At 34.9% G+C, this 20,668-nt stretch overlaps 1 protein-coding gene across 7 annotated transcripts; it reads right to left on the bottom strand.

Moving 5' to 3' along the window:
- Positions 1–7,767: 7,767 nt before the first annotated feature.
- On the bottom strand, positions 7,768–16,589 carry LOC147394111 (sodium/hydrogen exchanger 2-like). 7 transcript variants are annotated; one of them, XM_086454540.1, is made up of 13 exons: positions 16,246–16,583; positions 16,063–16,144; positions 15,872–15,951; positions 14,091–14,193; positions 13,874–13,981; positions 13,707–13,779; positions 13,539–13,610; positions 12,500–12,559; positions 12,347–12,389; positions 11,888–12,252; positions 10,363–10,451; positions 8,692–8,773; positions 7,768–8,029 (listed from the first exon to the last, which is right to left on the bottom strand). In XM_086454540.1, the coding sequence occupies exons 5-10, from the start codon at positions 13,886–13,888 to the stop codon at positions 12,213–12,215; spliced, it is 303 nt and encodes a 100-aa protein (XP_086310666.1). In that variant the 5' UTR covers positions 13,889–13,981; positions 14,091–14,193; positions 15,872–15,951; positions 16,063–16,144; positions 16,246–16,583; the 3' UTR covers positions 7,768–8,029; positions 8,692–8,773; positions 10,363–10,451; positions 11,888–12,212. The 7 variants fall into 7 exon arrangements, 6 of the variants coding, with proteins under 6 accessions (XP_086310666.1, XP_086310665.1, XP_086310669.1 ...); XM_086454539.1 differs by lacking the exon at positions 15,872–15,951 and having other exon boundaries at positions 11,888–11,934; positions 12,058–12,252; XR_015181679.1 differs by lacking the exon at positions 15,872–15,951 and having other exon boundaries at positions 12,343–12,389; positions 13,528–13,610; positions 16,246–16,577.
- Positions 16,590–20,668: the final 4,079 nt, after the last annotated feature.

Genomic DNA, 20,668 nt, shown 5'->3' with positions numbered 1-20,668 from the left:
CTGGAGATCAAACTGGCTGTTTTTGGCTTCAGAGAAGTGAATTGAGGTTTTAGATTATCACCTATACGGTATATCAAACCAAATCACCACGTATCGAAAGGTATATAGGTGTGTTTGGGCAAGGGTGGCTAGATAAAAATGCATTGCACGTAGTAAACCTAAAGTCTAGAAGCCTTCCTATAGGTCATGACCCGAACTGACTATGGGTATTCCCGGGTTGCTTTATTCAATCCAACCAACAGGTAGGTGGGCAGACCGATCCAGAATAATCAAACAAAACCCGCAACATCGGTCCGACCCAATCGGTGAAATGTACCGATTAATTTGAACCACTTAAACTAGTTGACCCAATGGACAAATGGATCAAACTGATCGATACCAAATCAATTGGACTAATTGGTTTCACTTTTAAAGATCCAGACCACTTTATCTAGAAAGATTCGATCTTAAGATCAAATTAATTTATCTGATCAAAGGTTCAATCCCAATCAGGGGTAGACCCGCATCTAACCTTTCTCACTTTCTTGGTCACTATAGACTTATGGTGCATTTGGATTCGATTTTCCGTCAGACTTGGACTATTTTATGTCAAAACTTTAATCATGTGGTTAAGAGTCAAACCTTTAGAGTCAATGGTTAACCTTGGTTTACTTCCAATCAGGTGATAATTGGTCCTAAACGTTTTAAACCTCCATCTGTACCACTTTGGGTCCGTGAAAAGAGTCGTCTTTCTAGAGTACCATTGCCAAGTAGTCAGTCATTGCCACAAGAAGAAACGAGTACCATGGATGAAGCTGCGCTCCGTCAGATTTTAGAATCTTTTCAAGCCCAGATTATTGCCTCTGTTCAAACACAAATTGAATCCTTGAAAATTGAAAAGAAAAAAGATAAAGCTATAGAACCTCAGGATGTGTTTGACCTCGTTGAAAACCAAGAAGATGATTAGTTACATGTCGACCCTGTCTTAGCTCATCGAATAACTCAAGTTGAAACTGCTTTGAAGAACATCAAAGACCCTGATGATCTTACTCTTGGATTAGGGTCAATGACCTTGTTTCCCACGGTCCGTCTACCAGAAAAGTTCACAATGCCAGATATGGAGAAGTTTGATGGTATTGGATGCCCTAGGACTCACGTAAAAGTATATGTCGGCATAATGCAATCTCAGGGTTTAAGTGAAGAACAGATGGCTCAACTTTTTCAAAAAACTCTGACAGGTCCTGCACTATGCTGGTTAATGTCATTGGACTCATCTCGGGTAAGAACATGGCATGAATTGATGAAGGAGTTTATTGGTCGGTACTCATTCAACACAGATATTGAACTTACAAGAAGAGACCTAGAAACTACTAAACAGAAACCCGAAGAAACTTTCACTGAGTTCATTGCTCGATGGAGAGCTAAAGCCGCTCAACTGTGGGATCGACCTCAAGAGAAGGAACAAGTCAAGATTATCCTCAGGAATCTCACTCCAAATTATGTCAAGTACTTGATGCCTTAATACTTGCCTACTTTTCAATCCCTCCTTGAGGCTGGAAATCAAGTTGAAGATGCTTACTCTTCGAGACTTTTTGGTAACTAGTCTGAGTCAAAACCCAAACATTTCAAACCTAATGTCAATTCCTTACAAGTAGCCAACACCTCCTTCGCACTATCTCCACAAGCTACTCAGCCTTCACAAGCTAAGCCTAGGAGACAGTTTGCCAATCTTGGAATGTCCCTTAGTGTTGCTTATCAAAATTGATGAAAAAGGGATTGCTGGCACCTTTACAACCTAAGCCTTTACCTAATCCTCTTCCCCCAAACATGGATAATGGGCAATTCTGTGAATTCCATCAGATGCCTGGTCATATTCTTGACAGGTGTATTACTCTCCGACATGCTATCCAAGACCTTATTGAGCAAGGAAAAGTCACCATACCCACTCCTACTACTCCCAATGTTAAGACTAACCCTTTGCCTACCTTTCAAAATCAACCCCCTCCTACTCTGAACCTAATATCAATGTCCAAACCTGAATCAGTTGACCCAGTTTTCTTCATTCACCCAATCGGTCTAAACAGTGCATTCGCTCCATGTCAGAATGAACTCAACTACCCTAAGGCAGTGATAGGACTGAAGAATAGAGAAATTATTGAAGCAATGGGTTGTCCCGCGTATGACAAGAATATGAAGAGATAGTAAAAACAGGCAAATTCAAGTCATCCATCGAAGATAACTGAAGTGGCATAGACTCTAGAATTGTGTCCCTCCATTCATAATGATGTCATCTTAGTTTTTTTTTAGCTTTAGTTGTGTCAATCTTTGAATTCAGTTAGTCATCTTTATTTTTGGGTTTTAGTAAGGTTTGTCAGTCTGTGTTCTTTTCAATTCCAATAAATAAAGAAGCTTTTGATTATCTTGTGTGCAATAATGATGTGAACATAAAATCTAAAATGAGAAATGATTTAAAGCTCACTAATCAAATTTGATAAATATTGGAATTAAAGAGTACACTCAAGAAGTGCAAATTGGTGATACATTATCCTCAAGAGAATATGAGAGAATAGTAAACTTACTTGAGAAATTCAACAATATTTCTTGCATGATCTCATAAGAATATATGGATGAATTACACAAAAACATAGATCAAGTCAAGAGTGATTTCAAAGTCAAAGATTATCGGTCAAAGATGATATAGTTGAAAGCATCAACAAAGATGCTAAGACTTACAAGTGGATCTACCATGTTTCTCACTCAAAAGAAGTGAGTTTCTCTTTCACAAAAGAATAAAAGATTTTCTTGAAGTTCTAGAAGAGTTGAATAATCAGAAAACTCGATCATACTCGATTTCACAGAAGAAGACTAAAGAATATTCATTCTTCAAAAGGAAACCTTACTCGACAGAGTAATCCAAATATCGAATTCCTGAAACTTTGACCAAGTTAAGCAGCATTCACCAAATGAGGCCTTCTTTGGTCGAACAATTATCTTATCTTACCAAAAAAGAAAAAAAATCTTCTTTAGCCCCTCGCAGCCTTTAAAAAAAATCAATAGCCTCTTCTTTCTAAACCACACCGACCAACCTTGAGAGGGAATCTTAGTATGAACTACGTTTTGACCTGATCCCAAAAGAAAAAATAAATATATTTGGGGTACGTAGGCAACCTGAGAAATTACTTCAGGCCCGGTCATGAAAAAATATATTCTCTTAAGGAAAGTATCATCCAAAAGGAAAATCCCCTATTAAAAGGTTCAAAAGAAGATAATGCCAAACTAGGGGCATTAGCAAAAAAAAAAAAAAAAAGAATGCCAAACTAGGGGCATTAGAAAAAAGAATCAAAATAATTGATAAAAAGAAAAGAATGCCAAACTAGGGGCATTTAGAAAAAAAATCAAAATAATTGACAGAAAAAAGAGAATATAAGACTAGGGGCATTTTGGGAAGTTGAGCCTTATATCTTTTCTTTCTAAACCATATCCTAAGCCCACCTATTAAGTCCTCTTGAATGCTAATTGACTCGGTTAAGGTGCAGGGAACTGAGAAGTTGTCGAGTTGGTTATACAAGATCATCAAGAAAAAAAAGAGAAGCCCGCTAAGTCGAAAACCTGAAAAGGCGACTTAGGCAAAATTTAGGGCATAACCATAAAAAAGAAAGCCTGCTAAGTTGAAAACCTGAAAAGGCGACCTAGGCAAAAATCAAGGCATCATCAGAAAAAGAAAAATAAAGTCCGCTAGATTGAAAACCTGAAGAGGCGATCTAGGTAAAAATTAGGGCATCATCAAATGGAAGGAAAAGTCTCATCAAGAAGAAAAATTCAGAAGGAAGCTTGTACAGAAATTACAGAACCATTCAAGCCACGATATTTGTCTTTTAGCCAAGAGCTCACATCCGATGAAGACAATATTGAAGTCGAAAGAAATCAGAAGTCATCTTGAACATTGTAGGATCTTCAAAAGTATGTTTACTTCTTCAAGTGTTCGCTAATGGAAGATGTAGAATCATCAACCACTTTGAAGAGGAAGATCTTCTATTCTAATATTTATTAAGATTTTTTAAGTCCAGCTCAAGCATTTTTCAAAAGAAATTCTAAAGAAAATGATCAATTCTTTATTGCACATATGATAATCTTAAGAATCTTAAATTTAAGAGAATGTTAGTTCTTCTATCTGTCATACATCAAAGTTCATATTTTTCAAGCGTAATCCATTCTATCAGTCTCGTAGTCAAGTTTCAATTAAAGCCAACCTTGAAACTAGGGGCATTTTTGAAAGTCATTTAATTCCAAAGTTTTGTTCTTAATCACATGATAAAAATGAAAATCTTATTTAAAAGTCCGATGAAGTCAATGATAATTATGAATCCAAATACATGATAAGCTAATAAAAGCCTGATCTTTCAAACTTTGAGCTCGATTTTGAATCATAAAATCAATTAATAGGATTGTTTAAATTCCTATAAACTAAGCCCGAGAAACGTGACTTAGTAAGTTCGAGTCTGAGAAACGAGACTCCAATTTTTTGAATCGTAGAATGAATAGGCTTTTTGAAGTACCTACAAACCTAAGTTCGAGTTCGAGAAACGAGACTCCAACTTTTTGAATCATAGAATGAATAGGCTTTTTGAAGTGCCTACAAACCTAAGTTCGAGTCCGAGAAACGAGACTCCGACTTTTTGAATCATAGAATGAATAGGCTTTTTTAAGTGCCTATAAACCTAAGTTCGAGTCCGAGAAATGAGACTCCAACTTGTTGAATCATAGAATGAATAGGCTTTTTGAAGTGCCTACAAACCTAAGTTCGAGTCCAAGAAACAAGACTCCAACTTTTTGAATCATAGAATGAATAGGCTTTTTGAAGTGCCTACAAACCTAAGTTCGAGTCCGAGAAACGAGACTTCAACTTTTTGAATCATAGAATGAATAGGCTTTTTGAAGTGCCTACAAACCTAAGTTCGAGTCCGAGAAACGAGACTCCAACTTTTTGAATAATATATAGGCTTTTTGAAGTGCCTATAAACCTAAGTTCGAGTCCGAGAAACAAGACTCCAACATTTTGAATCATAGGCTTTTTGAAGTGCCTATTAACCTTAGTTCGAGTCCGAGAAACGAGACTCCAATTTTAATAGGATTGTTTAAGTTCTTGTAAACCTTAGCCAGAGTCCGAGAAACGAGACTCCAGCTTTGTTTGAAATCATATTGAATTAATAGGATTGTTTAAGTTCCTTAGCCTGAGAAGCTTGGCTACAATAGGCTCCAGTCCGATAAATGAGACTCAAACTTTTTCGAACTCTAAAGAAGAATTTCAAATAGGATTTAACGAAGTTCTTACAATGTTATAACTCCAATTACCTTTGTTAAACCTTGCTATGATTGTTTTCGTTGTATAAGTGCATCTCAATTTTGAATCATTATTGTCAGTGAGAGAAGATCTCTAGGACCTGGCACATTTTTACTCAGTTTCACACAACATCACACCATTGCACACACGTACACTTTTGTATTAGTCAGGGAGAATTTTCTAAAATTCGAGGATCTGACATCGTCAGTGAGAGTTCAAGCTCGAGGACCTGACAACCTTTTAGTTCGAGGAGAGTTTTACCCTCAAGGATCTGAACATCCCGACGAATTGCTAAATCAGGCTGCAAAATGAACTGTCAGTAACTTTGGCATTTGGATATCACATTATCTACCAAAATAGATTTGCTATCTAATTTGCTTCAACCCTCTGCCAAAGAGGGGCATCTGTAGATACCCCATTTTTGTATCCACCTGATTAATGAACTCGTCAACCCGATCGCAATGATTCCCAATGATGGATGTGTATTCTATTGCTTTATTTTGTTACCAGATGTGTTTCAGAAACCCGGATGAGGTATCTCGAACTGACAAAACCTTAGAAACCATGCTACGCTAGGAAAATACGACCCCAGAAACATAGAAATCATCATCTTGCAGACTAAAAAGAAGTTTCACGATAAAAATCACTAAAAATTGATCAAATTACCAAAATACCCCTAACCTCAAGACAACCCTAGAGCCTACGTTACGCTTAGGAAAACTCTCTCGAACACATAAAATAACAAATTGGAACCAAATAAATCATTTCACCAATTTTAACAGAATTTGATAAAATTACGAAAATGCCCTCATAAAGTTCACAACCATTTCACATAAAAATTTTCATAAATGACACAAACCAACATTCTCATTGAATTCCTTATGAAAAACCGATTCTAAAACATCCTAGAACATTAAAAACTGACTTAAAATGTGAAAAGTCCTCTCCGGGGGCAAAACCGTAATTTCATAATTAAAAAATTCGAAATTAATAAATAAAACATTAGATAATTAAAGTGAAACATTAATGAAATTAATTTAAAAATTTGAACCTAAAAAATCGATCAATCGGACTCTCAGGCAAAATTGTTGAGGGTTCGTGGGATATTTCTTTAAGGACCCCTCCATTTGGGGGTCCAAAGAATTAAAGAAATAATGGAAGGGGTTCTCCAAAAATTAAAAGTAAATCAAGCAAGACTAAAGTCAAGGTATTAAAGTCAATCAAGTGAGACTGAAGTCAAAATTAAAGTCAATTAAGCAAGACTGGAGTCAAGATATTAAAAGTCAATCAATTAAGACTGAAGTCAAAACATTAAAAGTCAATCAAATAAGACCAAAAGTCATAATAGAGATCTAATTAAATAATAACTCTATCTAATAGAGTTCTAACTAGAAAACAATTCCACCTAAAATAATTTGAATTAAAACACAATTCTACCTAAAACAATTCTAATTAAAACACAATTCTACCTAAAATAAGTCTAACTAAAACACAACTCTAATTAAAAGATCTCTAATTAAACACTAACTCTATCCAAATCAACCCCTAAAAACATCTATAAATAGAGGTGCTCACACCCTATTTTCGTATCAAATAAAAAACCCTAGGAGAAGTAGGTCTAGAAGCTCCCCTATCCCCCCATAAACCCTAGTTTTGGAGCTCCAACTCCTTACCTAACATCCCCCCTTCAATTTTAGTCTAGAAAACATCTAAAATCCTTCTAAAAATACCCTTAAATTCGTAACAAACTTGAAGAGTTCAGATTCAGAAACAAAGAGATACCTTGATTAAGGAGATTTGAAGTCAAATCCGGAGACAGAACGAAGTAAGTGAGTACAGTACAAGGAGCTTTTTTTGTCAGATCTGAGGGAGCAAAATCCTTGCTATCGGAAAGGTATGAAATTTTTATTTTTATTTTAATCTAGGTTTTTAGCAATGTGATATCTTTGGGAATTTAGTAGAGACCGGCTTTGGCTGGGCGGGGTTGGTGCCTAACACCTTCCAATCCCGTAACATGATCCCCGAATTCAGTTTTTTTGGTTTTAGATTAGTTTTTATCCATTTAGAGTCATTGATCGGTTCCTAGACCGTAATAACTAGGTGGCGACTCCCAAATATTTTCAATATAAAAAAAGAAACTAACTCTATGAATTTTAAACAAATTATAACCAAATTATAACCTAAAAATGACTACTAAAATTTAGTAACATATGCAGCATACAATACCCATCAAACATGCAGAGAAACCACAGACAAGTTACTCAAGCTGAATCCCTTAACAATCAGCATAAGCATGCCATGGTGTTTCAAGCTCATGATGGGGAAGGAATCATCTTAGTGAACTAGATGGTTAAGGATACTCCTATCAGTTTGATATTTCTTTGCTATATATATATGTCCCTTCTAAGATGGGACCCTTAAGAGGAAAAGCACCAAAAGATTTAAAATTCTCAAAGTTGTGTTTTTCGGATAAATAATTGAATGTGAAGTTGAAACAAAGAACAAAGTTAATTAAGTGAAAACAAAGAATAAAGTTATTAGTCCAGGAAACTCAAACCTAGGCTTTGAAAGATGAAAACAGAGATAAATTATCTCCTATGAATGTTGAATTGAATTTTGTATTTCCTCCCAACTCTTCAATTCATTCATAGGTACTTAGCCAACCAAGGTAACTCGGGGCAGTCCTTCAGCGCAAATGCCACGTCATCACTGCCATTGCCATGTCATAACAAGAAATGAACAAATTAAATTGTTGCTGAGGGTCTGATTTTTAATTCTAAAATCAATAAGTTGTACAAATGATTTAAGGTTTGGAACTTCACCAAATCATCAACTAGTTCAAGACAAGAAAATCAACATGTTCTATAAATGTATATCACTAGTCCACTACCCAAAGAACCCAATCAATAAGACCAATGATTCGGTCAATTGGTGGGTTAACTTGAGGATTATCTAAATAATATCGGAGACTGTATATAACTGTCGTAATGGTGACCCATTTACTATCATTTCTACTAAACTTAAAATTTTGAATTCAATGTTCTGCTATTGGATCGACCATCATATAACAATGTTCTGTTACAGTTACGACAAAAATAATGGTTATAGGTCTTGGCTTTTACACAACCCACTAATGTTAATGGTTATCTTAGATATTGATTTGGGGTATAAAGGTATGGGTCTTGGCCGTAACACACCTAGTAATGTCAATGGCAATTTAGAGACTGATTTGAGTATTCGGTGACAAAGTGGTACCTCTAGTAGCAGATTACTGCTAACAAGGAGTCAAGAATTCTTTAAAAAAAAAAAAAAACCTTGATTCCTAATGCTGAAGATTAAATGTTTTTGCTTTACAACATAGGAAAATTTACCTGAAGAAAGAAATAGAGATCCTTGGCACTTCTTTCGTACTCTTTACGCCAAAAAGACCAACGAGAGCAGCTGGGGCATTATCTGCAGGAAAGTGAAATTGGAAGAACCGGGTAATAAAAGGACAGATATGAGTTCTCCGACCACAAACAATTGTAAACAAGGCTCAGCAACTCCAAATAAAAAAGTATCAAATAACACAAAAATATACATATTGCTGAATGACAGTGTTGGGCTGTTTGTAGTGATTCCTACATAGATTGACAGTTAGTTTGGTTAGTTGTAGATGTTATTTGAGCTGGTTTTGCTGGCTTTATACCTAACAACAATGTATTTCCTGCTATTTATGTGAGTAGTCAGGTTGTTGACATTTCAAGTCAAATTTGATGCTTCTGATATAGGGCATGTTAACAAGTTGAGCATGGAAGAGATGGATGACTGGAAAGACCGTGAAAGGTAAAACTAGAAATGAAGGAATTCGGGAAAAAAAATAAATAGTAGTAGTTCCAACTTCCAACTTCCAATACATGATAAAGCAAAGAAAAAGTTGATTAAGGGCATGTTCAATGAAGGTTAATTACAGTCACAATTAGAAGAAATAATCAAGCTGAAAGTTCTAAAAATGCAAGAGAACAGTTAAAAAAAATGTGGATTTAGATGCTGAAAAGTAGATATGAACACACTTTTAGTAGTAGAAGATGTGGTTCTTGACAAATTGGAATGAAGGAATACGATTATTTAATTGACCCCAAATCCTTACTTAGATGATGATGATGTTAGAACAGATTCAATTTTCTTTAAGAGATTTCTTGAAGCAAGTAGGTTTGAGGGGTGAATGTGTATGTAATGTGCATGTGAAGCTGCCAATAACTTAGCTAAGTTGGTAAAGTTGTGGAGTGTTAATACCGCAACCTACGACTTGAGTTCAAAACTCGTTGACCTATCCACATGCTGAACCTGTTTGACCCATTGCTTGCACACACACGCACACACACACACACAATCCATATATAATTTGCATAGATGTTCATCCATATATGTCTACGTAGGGACTATATGAAAATATTTGTTTGAATACATGTAATTTTGTTGCATTTTCTGTTTATATATATATGTATATTTCTCAAGTACTAGAGATGGTTTTAAGTTGGGACTATAGAACCAATCAGTCAGACGTGCATGTCCTGGGATTGAACCCATGACATCACATAGAGGGGACACTCTAGTAGCACCCATGCATGCTATGACATGAAGTTATCCTACTACATATTGCTGCTTAACAATGCTTGGAACCTCACTGATTGAGTCAACACAGCATGGCCCTGCTCTAGAGAAGCAAGTCCAAACTCTAATTTTCCTCTTGAAACAGGTCAAATCCAATGCTGATTCCAGCAATTTTGACCATTAAACCAATGAGTATAATCTGAGACTAACAGAAATTTCAATCCTGAGTTTGATTATTCTCTAAACCTTTTCTTTCAAGCAAGTTTGAGTTTGACAGTAAAATAGTTCAAAGACAATATAAAACACAAGAAATGCACACATGCAAAGATATAGGATAAGTACACGTTCATGTATAATCTATATGACATGAAGGAAATGGAAGTACACTGTAAACAAATAGCGATAAAGATGCACATAAATAGTAGGAAAATGTGGATCACTGATATTACCAATCATAAGCTCATAAACAAGCTTTGCACGACGAAAGTCAATAAATCATTCTCAGTCGATGAAGTACAAAGTCCGAAGAGAAGAAAATCTACAAAAATCTCGAAGAAGATCAAACACAAACAAAGTCATCGTCAAAGTAACTTTCTCAATTGATAAAACACGAAATCCAAAGGGAATAAAAGCTGCATACGTCATTATTTTGTACTTTACTGTTAATCAGAGGAAAATACTGAGATTTGTATTTGGAAAATACTGTTAAGCTACATACGTCATGCAATTGGAGTTTTACACTTATGCATGTTGGACAAGTTTTACAGAATAAAATTTTGTGGTTAAAGTTGTATCATGAAAGTGTGTTGTAGGTCCCATGAGACCTGAAATAGTGAAGATCACATGGCATTGAATCTGGAGTGGGAGTAAGATTTAACAGTGACCTGTGAGTTATGACATCAGTGTCATATATACTGGTTTAGAGTTAGTTTAGAAGAATAAATGAGGTAGGGGAGTTTTATTAAATGAGAGTGGTAAATGTAAATATGCATCGGAATCGTAAAGAATTGAAACTACAGACAATTAATTTACTCTTTTGCTTTTGTATGTGCAGTCAAACCAAGATTCCCTCATTTATTACTTGTGTCCTTATCTTATGTGGGTGTGGAGCACCAAAATTCCCTCGTAGTTACTAGGATGCATCTCTACACTACAGAAGGTACGGGAAAAGAAAGAAAAAATAGACTTGTTTAAATCCTTAGTTGAAAAGAGAAAGATCAGAACCTTAACATGGAAAATACATATCAGGACATTAGGACCTATAGCTATTTGACTTCAACTCTTAATTATTATCTCCCATTAACATTAAGCCTGTTCACATCCTTAACAAGACAAGCGAATATGAGGACCCAAGAATGGAGGAGCATAAGAAGAGATTTCAGCAGTGAAAATGGGAATGTGCTCAAAGCTTATTCGAGTCTTCCAGTCCATCTGACAAGTAGGTTTAATGGGGTGGGGAGGTTAGGTTACCTCATCAAGGGCTTCAGACTCAAAGGCAACCTCACGATTAGTAGCGTGCCTGGAATTTGTCAGAACTTAGCCATTATAATTTTATCGGGATAACAAACATATGACCTTCACTGAGATCATGGAGTTTAGCTTTTATGGAAAAAAAAACCGAAGGTGGTGTCAGTTAGACTACAAGGATGATGTGCCAAATGTGATATAGACAGGGTGGGGCCTTGCAAAATGGTAGGTTATACTCTCTTGCACATGCACCACATGTGCTATACTGAGGCTGGTAGACAGTCTGCAGTCTATGGGGTAACAACTACAATTTTACCTCCTAGAATGTTAAGGGAAACTGTTTTACCAAATGCCAAGTACCAAAAGTAAAGATAACACTGAAAGTTACAACATAATGAAACAAAAACAGCATTTAACTTGGTACATAGAGAAATAAATTTTTCAATACAAAAAAATCAGCCTAAAGATATAGCCTATAAGAAGTAAACAGTGAAGTCATTAACAAACCTGCCAAAATATAATTTTTTGATAATGTATGCACTAAGTAGACCAGTCTGCAAGAGAAAGAGAAGAAGGCTTATCTTACACACACATGAGAGAGAGAGAGAGAGCGAGAGAGAAAGCGAGCGAGAGAGAGAACGAGCGAGAGCGAGAGCGAGAGAGAGAGAGAGACTTACAAACACTCCTAACAATGTGCTTATGGTAAATAAATATAAGAAGTTGCCAACAAAATGCAAGGCAGTGCTGGAATTGATGTGAGTGAGATCATAACTCTGGATTGCATTAAAAAGTACCACTGATGTGGCATCATTAACAACACCTTCCCCGAAGACTAAACTGTATAATAGAGGTGTCTCATCCTGATTAAGCACCTGTACCAGCAAATGAAATAAACTATAGTTTTTGTTTATTCCTATTTTGAGTAGTTCAAACGATACACAACTTTTTAAATCCTTCCATACCTACAATGTGCTAACAGAATCTGTTGCGGAAAAGATTGCTCCAATGGCTGAAAGTAATCAAATGGGATACAGATGACAGCACAAAAAAAGGTGAACTAAAGTAAAAGACAGCATAAAATATAGGGGAGATAAGAAGAGAGTGAAATAACGAGAGTACCAAGATAATCTCCAATCTCCAGGGCACCTACGTCCATCTTTTTAAATATTTGTCTAGCACCTAAGTCATGGATTGGAGAAAATCATGAGAAACTAATGCGACCATGATTAATATTCAGAACTGATAAACCCATACATTTTTGGATACTGATATCCCGTTCTAGAAGTGAGACAAAAAATGCTTAAAGATAGTACACTTAAAACTCACCCCTACACATAAACTGATTCAGAGTCCTATGTCATTAGAGTGCTTCACACTTTTTAATCCAATTAGCACCCCTTGTGAGTACTCTCATAGAAAAATTCATGGAAAGGAATATTGTCAACTCTTATGATTCAACTTGAACTGTAAAATTCAAGAATTTCAACAAAAAGAAAGATACCCATAATCACAAGCATGAAGAAAATCTTTGTAGAAAGAAACAATCCCATGAGACTTTGGTTTAGTCCATAATTGAAGTAGGGCCCCAAATATCATATAAAAAAGAATGGACTAATTGCATGATAGACATGTCATCTATTAAGTACAAACATAATCAGATAGGTGTGTAAGATGACGAGGAATGAGGATAACACAACCTCCACAAAGTAACAACAAAAAGGGTGCAAAGCAACAAGAAACTCATAAAAGTGTGCTCATTCATGATACATGAAGAAACAAGACGGTCTCAGAAAAATATAAAATAAACCCAAACAAACACAATGAAAGAAAAAGGACATAGGGTGTGAGGAATTTAATTTATAGTAAACAAGAGGGCACATATATTCTTCATCAAAATCAGAAACCCATTAGTTGAAATGTTAGTTAGTTCTAAAGGCATTACAATTTACAGCCATTTTAATTTCAGAAACAAACAATTATTCTATTTAAGCTTTAACTTATAGCTTATATTGGTGCAACCTGAGTACCTTTGTTGTTTGGGTAACGTGTCCAATTGGTGAAGATCACAACAGAATACAAGTAATTAGTATTAAAAAAATTCTAAATTTCCAACTCTAAAGAGCCAAAAAGAGAATCTAAAAAAGCACCCATTTCTTGCCTGTCACAGATGCACATCCTCCAAACTGCTCATACACTGATTCCAGAAAATCTTTGTAGAAAGAAACAATCCCTTCAACAATAAACAACCACCCCCAACTATTAAGACTCATAAATAAAAATTAAAAAAGGGTAATAAATCAAGTCCGTACACCCTTCATCATCTAACCTGGATTTCCGGGGATAAATAGAACATGGTATGAAGGATTTTCTGCTCGCAATTCGAGTAATTCTATCACAAACTTCAAACAAAAAAAGTCAAAAATGAAAAAATCATCACCAATTCAATCTTAAAAAAAAAAAATTATTAAAGAGTGGATTAGATTCGATAACAACTTTGACACATAGCATAATCGAAGAGTGACGTGTTTTCTCCCTTTTGACAGTAATTTATCTTCAGCCATCTTACTAATTGTACACTTCGTTATAGTAGAAATCCTGAATCTTTCGTCACAATTTGCAGATAAAGACAGATCCGATAAATGAGATCGAAACTTTAAAGAGAAATTTGGGTACAAAGATGTAATAATATGGATCATGGATCAAAACTTACCCCAAGCTAGATAATTGGAGATGATGTGAGCTGGGAGAGAAGTGGACCAAAGCTTTGTGTCATAGGCACGATAACAGGAGAGAAGTGGACCAAGGCTTGCCTCCTGTAAAATGAATTGAAAGGAAACACAAATTTTACTGTCTCAGTTTTACACAAGCAACAAAAAGAAGCCTACTACTGCAAAATGGATAAATCATCGTCACTTGAAGTTGTATGTTGTAGAGAGTATAGACATTATGTAATGTCTGGGACGAGTTATGGCAGCCTAACACTCACAAGTGGAGTTTGGTTGTGACTTCAGACTGTTATACAAATTAGTTGTAATAAGATATCCTAGCAATCAAGGTATTATGTTTTGGTTTTGGTGTCTATGACTCATGCATATCAACCAAATAAAAAGAAAAATTTTTACAAGACGACAATTAGAGCTACTATGCTTTATGTAGTTGAATGTTAAGTGGTTGAGAAACATGTTGATAGTTGAAATGAGTATGTTGATATGGATGAGTGAACAGACTAAGAAAAATAAAATTAGAAATGGACTCATTCAAGAAAATGTAGGTGGCTTGTGACTATCAATTTTACTGTAATGTTAAATGAAATCCTATATATCCATAGAAGTGATTCGTCATATTTTGATTCTTATATATCCATACAAGTGGGTAAAATGTGTGATACAAGATGGGCTCTTTTTGGTTCACAGCATATAGTTTCTTGTTAAGGATTGCATGTAAAAAAGAACAACTAAACTAAAAACCAGAATTCTAACTTGAATTCTCTGCCACACTAATTTTTATTTATTATACACCAAACATCATATTAGAACACACACACACACACACACACACACACACACACACAAGATTCTAAACTAGAAATCAGATGGTCAAAGAAAAGATGGTACTATGACAATTTTCAATTTATTCTTCTCTTACTCATAAGTCATAACCAATCCTTTTAGAGCTCTTAAACTTTGTCAAAAATGAATAAAAGAACAAATGAAAGACATTTTCAAAGATATTTTTAAGAACATTTCTAATAACAAACTCAAAAGATCTATAACAAATTCAGGAATTTAAAAAAAAATGCAATTAAGTAGCAGAAATGCAGAATCCACAGATGAAGTTTATTTAAGAAATAAAATTATCTGAATCCGAATTCGATATCCGAAAATTTCGGATAATATCTGATTTTTCGAATTCGAATTCGGATTTCGGCTATCCATTGACAGGCCTAATGTAAAATGTCAAACTTAAGTTATTATCGCTTGGAATAGTTCCGTGAAGTATAGATTCAACTTTTCCTCAAACTCCTCACCAAGCAAAAATAATTGGGTTATTTTTTTCAGGTTCTGAAAAACTAAATTTCCAAATTTACAATGTAATTTGGCTTTACTGATTTTTAGAAATTAATTTTATAATCTAGAATCATAATAGTGCCAATGAAAAATATTATACCCAAGTATAAAAATATGAAAATAAAAAAGAAAAAAGAAACAGATTTTCAAAATAATGTATTCTTTTCAGATCTGATCCAATAGAAAAATAGTATTTTTTTATCGGTTCCAATTTGATCTTTATTCGATTTGATAAAAATATTTTAAGATTTAATGTACATTACATATATAAATATCATCTATAATATTTTATATTCAAACACCTCCTATTTTTCTTCAAAAAATAGTACAAATTACCATCAAACATAAACAAATTAAAAGAAATATTAAAAAAATTTTGAAAAATAGCGCAACAAAGGGTTTCAGAAGAGGGGTGACTACTTACATAATTTAGAAAGAACAATACAACGAAAATTTTGGAGATTTGGTTATCTCCGATCAACCAAATATTGTAAATAAAATTTTCTGAAAAAAAAATTAAAATAATTCAAATTAATGTTGTACCCTATCGATTAAAAAAAAATTCATACAAAACCAATTCATACAGAGAAAATGTTAAAAAAAAAAAAAAATTACCTGTTCCTACTATGGACAGATTGGGGTTTTGAAAAAAAACCCTCCTTTCTTCTTATTTTTCTTCTTCTTCTTCTTCTTCAACCTTGATAAATCATTAGAGAATGGGACCACTAGAGAATGGGAAAGAAATATATAGTAGGAGTGGGAGAGAGTGAGGGAGGAGAAGAGGAAACGAAAACTTACCGCCAAATTGAAAATCGCGAAGAATCCATATTGAAAACGCCTCGATTCGTCGTCTGTGTAAGGGCGGAGACTCGATTTGGGGTTTCTAATGGTGGTTCACTAATTGGCCATTGAAAATCATCTCAGATTTTGTAAACAAAAAAGCCCTCTCTTCTTCCTTCTTCAGAGGCGTTTCTGTTGAAAATGCCACCAATCGATCGGCGTTGGATCTGAATATTTAAAACTTCAGGCGGTTTTTGATAGAGCGCCTCCCATGGCTCTCGATTTTGTGACTGTTACGAGAAGACGCCGTTAAAAATTGATCAACAATTTAGAGAGAAAAAAAAAAGAAAAAATCGTGGGCTTAAGAGGCGTTTCTCTATAAAACGCAGCCAAATACCATATTTCAAGGCTTTTTACAAAAATGCCCTTATTTTTGGGCCTCTAATTCTTATCGTTTTTGTAGTGCAAGTAAGACTTAAGTCAAAACCATAATTCACCTTATCTAAAAGGAGACCTAGTCAAACCCTAATTCTTCCAAAAAAATCTATAAATAGGAGTCTCCACAACCTAATTTCACAGGTCAAAAAGTCTCCCTAGTCTTTCCCAAACCCTGATTTTGATCTCCTAACTCCCCACTTATCATCCAAACCCTAGGTTTTGTAGAAAAACTCACAGAAAATCTCTAAAAAATATTCAACAATCCATAAAAAAATTTAGAAAATATTCAGATCTAAGAAAGAGGTACTTCATTTTTGAGATCCGAAGCGGATTGAGTGATGGAAACAAAACGAGAATTATTTTACGGGAGTCATTCTACTAATTTTGAGGGAATAAATCGTTGCGATCATCGTATGGATATATTTTTTTATACTATTTATTTTAGGTCTTTTAGTAATCTAATCCTTTTTTGGGAAATAGTAGAGACTAGCGTTTGTTGGGTGGGGTTGGTGCCTAACACTTTCTAATCCCATAATGTGATCTTTGGACCATAGTTTTTTTCTTAGATTAATTGTTTTTATCTATTTAGAGTCAATGCTCGATTCCTAGACTGTAATAACTAGGTGACGACTCCCAAACTTCAAAAATCAAAAGCGGATCCGCACACCCCACAGATCGAGGGTGCTTTCAATAATGCATTTCAAATATTCAAGTATATCAATGATGGCAATTCAGAAAGGTTACCTATTTGTTCAAAGCATCCAAAGCTACCTCATTGAGGTCATTACTAGCAGTAATTGTCATCTTTCTGAAACTAGGCATTCCAAATTCCTTATCAATAACGCAAAAGAACTTTCGGGCCTCAGTAGATAGATATGCAAGGTCACCAGAGTCCAACTTAATGCCAACTGCTTTGTACCTACTCAACATGATATCTCAACTCACTATTGGGACAAGATACAAGCACATATGTGAACACTTACAAGGATCAGGAGTATAGTCTTTTCGGTAGTTATAGAAAAAAATGAAGAGTCGGGAAAATATAAACTTAACAAAGATGATGTTTTCCAGGAAAGGACAATCATCATGACCGTCAATGCCTTATCCCAAATATTGTGATGTTAACATGAATAGTAATAACAGAAATGCAACACACATACAGTTAGGATCACATTGACATACTACAATGCGTAGAGCTGAAAATGACTAAACTAAGTCAAAAACAGATAAGTTGATTTTGAGTTGGCCTATCATGAAAATATCTGTATTGGAGATTGTGAAGAACAGATGGCTCATTCAAATTTCTTACTTGTATAAGATCATCAAAACTTTCAAGTTTATTTGGGTTTCCGGGTAAGAGATTCCCTATAGGCATTGATACAACCTGAAGAAATAACACAACACAAGTGAATTTAAACTCCACTAGCTTAAGTTCTTGAGTTTGGAGAAGTGTAACTTACACAGCCATTTGAAAGCAAAACTAGAAGGTCCTCCTCAAAAGTTGATTGTATCTTTCCAAACTCCCACTGACCATTTGAGAGCTGACACCAAACCTGAAGTTCCTGAAATAGAGCACTCTTGAGTTTATTTATGCATACCAAATGGGCCACCTTAAAGAATAAGAAAGAAATCACCCACACACACACACACACACGTGCGCATGCATAGCTAAAATATTTGACTCAAGGAGGTTGAGCTGATCAGCTTATGCAGAGCAATCCAAGGAAAAGAAAAGAAACAACAATCTATATACCATAAATGACATATCTAGCAATTGACATATGCAATGATCTTAGAGCTCTTGATTTCAAATTTCAAAAAACTCACGATGATCATTGATCAACATAAGTTTGAGCCAATATATCTAAAACTATATCTTTCACTCTACGAATCATTTTATTTCAAATCTTTCGATATAATAATAGCACTCAGACCTAATAACACGAGAATATTTTCTAGAAAATTACATAATTTGAACCAAATATAACTAGAATTTTCCCCCCAAACTACTACTATACATTCAATTTGGAATCCAAAACACAAACATTCAATAAAAAAATAACAATACTGCAATTAAAACACCAAATCAATCTTTAAAAACCTATTTTTAAGATCAGATCTACAAATCACCATCATAAAAATGAAAATAAAAATTGAACCTTAATCAAGACAAATGAAAGAGCTGGAAAGAGGTGGGATTCTGAGGGACGATGGACTGGTTCAACAAATTTGATTTTGAGAAATCACTTTAAGACTCCAGTTAACCCTAGATATCATCTTCACTCCATCATTTTTCAGTGTTGAGAGATATAGAAATCAAATACATAGAGAGATTGATCGGATATAAAAAGAGGTGTGACCGAAGAAGACAAACAGAGAGAGAGTTTCTCACAATCGGGAGAGCTTCTTACAAATCAGAGAGAGAGTGAGAAAGATGGAAAAAAATGCAGAAAATGTTCTTACAATCAAGAGCTTCTCAAGAGCTAGAGAGAGAGAGGGGAAAATGTAGAACATCTAAAAAGAGAGAGTGAGTAAGAGAGAGAAGAAAAATGCAGAGAAACCAGAGAGAGGAGAAGAAAGTTGTGCCAATTTAAACTAAATTTCTTAGGCCGTGGGCATCAAATTTTTGTTTCTAAAATTCATCGGGCCAAGCCCAACAATTTTTTTCTTGAATTTTCAAAGTTTTCACATAGTGATGGTCACATGCTCCCATTTTCATTCCGCTACGGGTAATGACTGGAGTAAACCTATTGGGTTGCGGTGTTCTGCCTTGACCAATTGACATGTCAAGCATTTACTTACATATTCTATGATTACTTTCTTCATATCAGGAAGCCAAACATTTCTTCACAGATTTCTATATATCTTCGTACCTACTAGGTGAATAGAATATCTAGAACGGTGAGCCTCACCCAATATATCGAATCTCAACTGTGAGTCCTGAGATATCCACATCCTGCCTTTGAATCTGAGAACCTCGTTTGATCCTTTCTATCTATCTAGGTCAGTCAGATTCCTAGCTCTCAACTCATATTCTTTCCCATCTTCATCTACTTTCTAGGCTTTCCTAATTCATTTTATTAACTCATTTTTGATCCTCAATGTAACCAGATATATGTGCGGTCTATAGGTTTTCCTTGAAGTCTCAAACATTATATCTGTGACTTGGTCAAGCAACTACCATTCTGTGATGGCTCAATGTATCGACAACTACACTTGCATTTTTCGAGTAATACTCAAGGGTAAATCGTAATCCTTGAGATATTCCATCCAACGTCGTTTTCTCATATTTAATTCTTGCTGCAAAAATAGGTATTTGAGGCTCTTATGATAGGAGAATACTTCAAACTTCTCTCCATATAAATAATGTCTCCAAATGCGTAGTGCGAACACTATCACAGCCAACCCAAGATCATGAATAGGATAGTTTTTCTCATGATTCTTCAGTTTTCTAGACGTATATGCTACTACCTTCTCAAATTGCATCAATACAACTTCTAAACCAATCTCAGATGCATCAATAAAGATAGTCAAACCCTCTTCTAAAATTGGAGATATTGGAATTGGATCGATCATCAATTTTGTCTTCAACTCCTCATCCTATTCAAACTAGACATTTTTCTGAGTTAGACTTGTCAAGGGTGCTGTAAGAGTGGAGAATCCCTTAATAAATCTTCTATAATATCTTGTCATCCTGAATTTTGTTTTGATATCTATTATTGTCTTTGATTATTTTCATGATAGTATACCTTCATCTTTGAAAGGGTCTACTGTTATCCCTTCACTTGATACTACGTGTCTTAAAATTTTCATCTTCTGAAGCTATAACTTACACTTGCTAAGCTTGGCGTATAGCTTATGCTCTCGCAACAACTGTAGTGTGATTCTAAGGTGTCTCTTGTGGTCCTTCGTTGACTTGAAATATATCAAGATGTCATCTACAGAGGCCATTATTTCATAGATAACATCTTATGGATGTACTCCCTCATTTCTTGGATTTAGT

The sequence above is a fragment of the Akebia trifoliata genome, chromosome 9 (genome assembly GCF_017979445.1).
Source record: "Akebia trifoliata isolate Shusen 1 chromosome 9, ASM1797944v1, whole genome shotgun sequence".
In the NCBI taxonomy this organism is placed as follows: Eukaryota; Viridiplantae; Streptophyta; class Magnoliopsida; order Ranunculales; family Lardizabalaceae; genus Akebia; species Akebia trifoliata.
The sequence above is the reverse complement of the archived record's forward strand: the minus strand, read 5'-3'. Positions and strand labels throughout refer to the sequence as shown.

What these genes read in the sequence shown, in the direction of transcription:
- LOC147394111 (XM_086454540.1), bottom strand. An exon ending in ATTTATCCCCGGAAATCCAG is followed by an intron (nt 13,611 to 13,706) that starts GTTAGATGATGA and finishes TTATTGTTGAAG; the next exon opens with GGATTGTTTCTTTCTACAAA. An exon ending in AGGATGTGCATCTGTGACAG is followed by an intron (nt 12,560 to 13,538) that starts GCAAGAAATGGG and finishes TCCATGACTTAG; the next exon opens with GTGCTAGACAAATATTTAAA.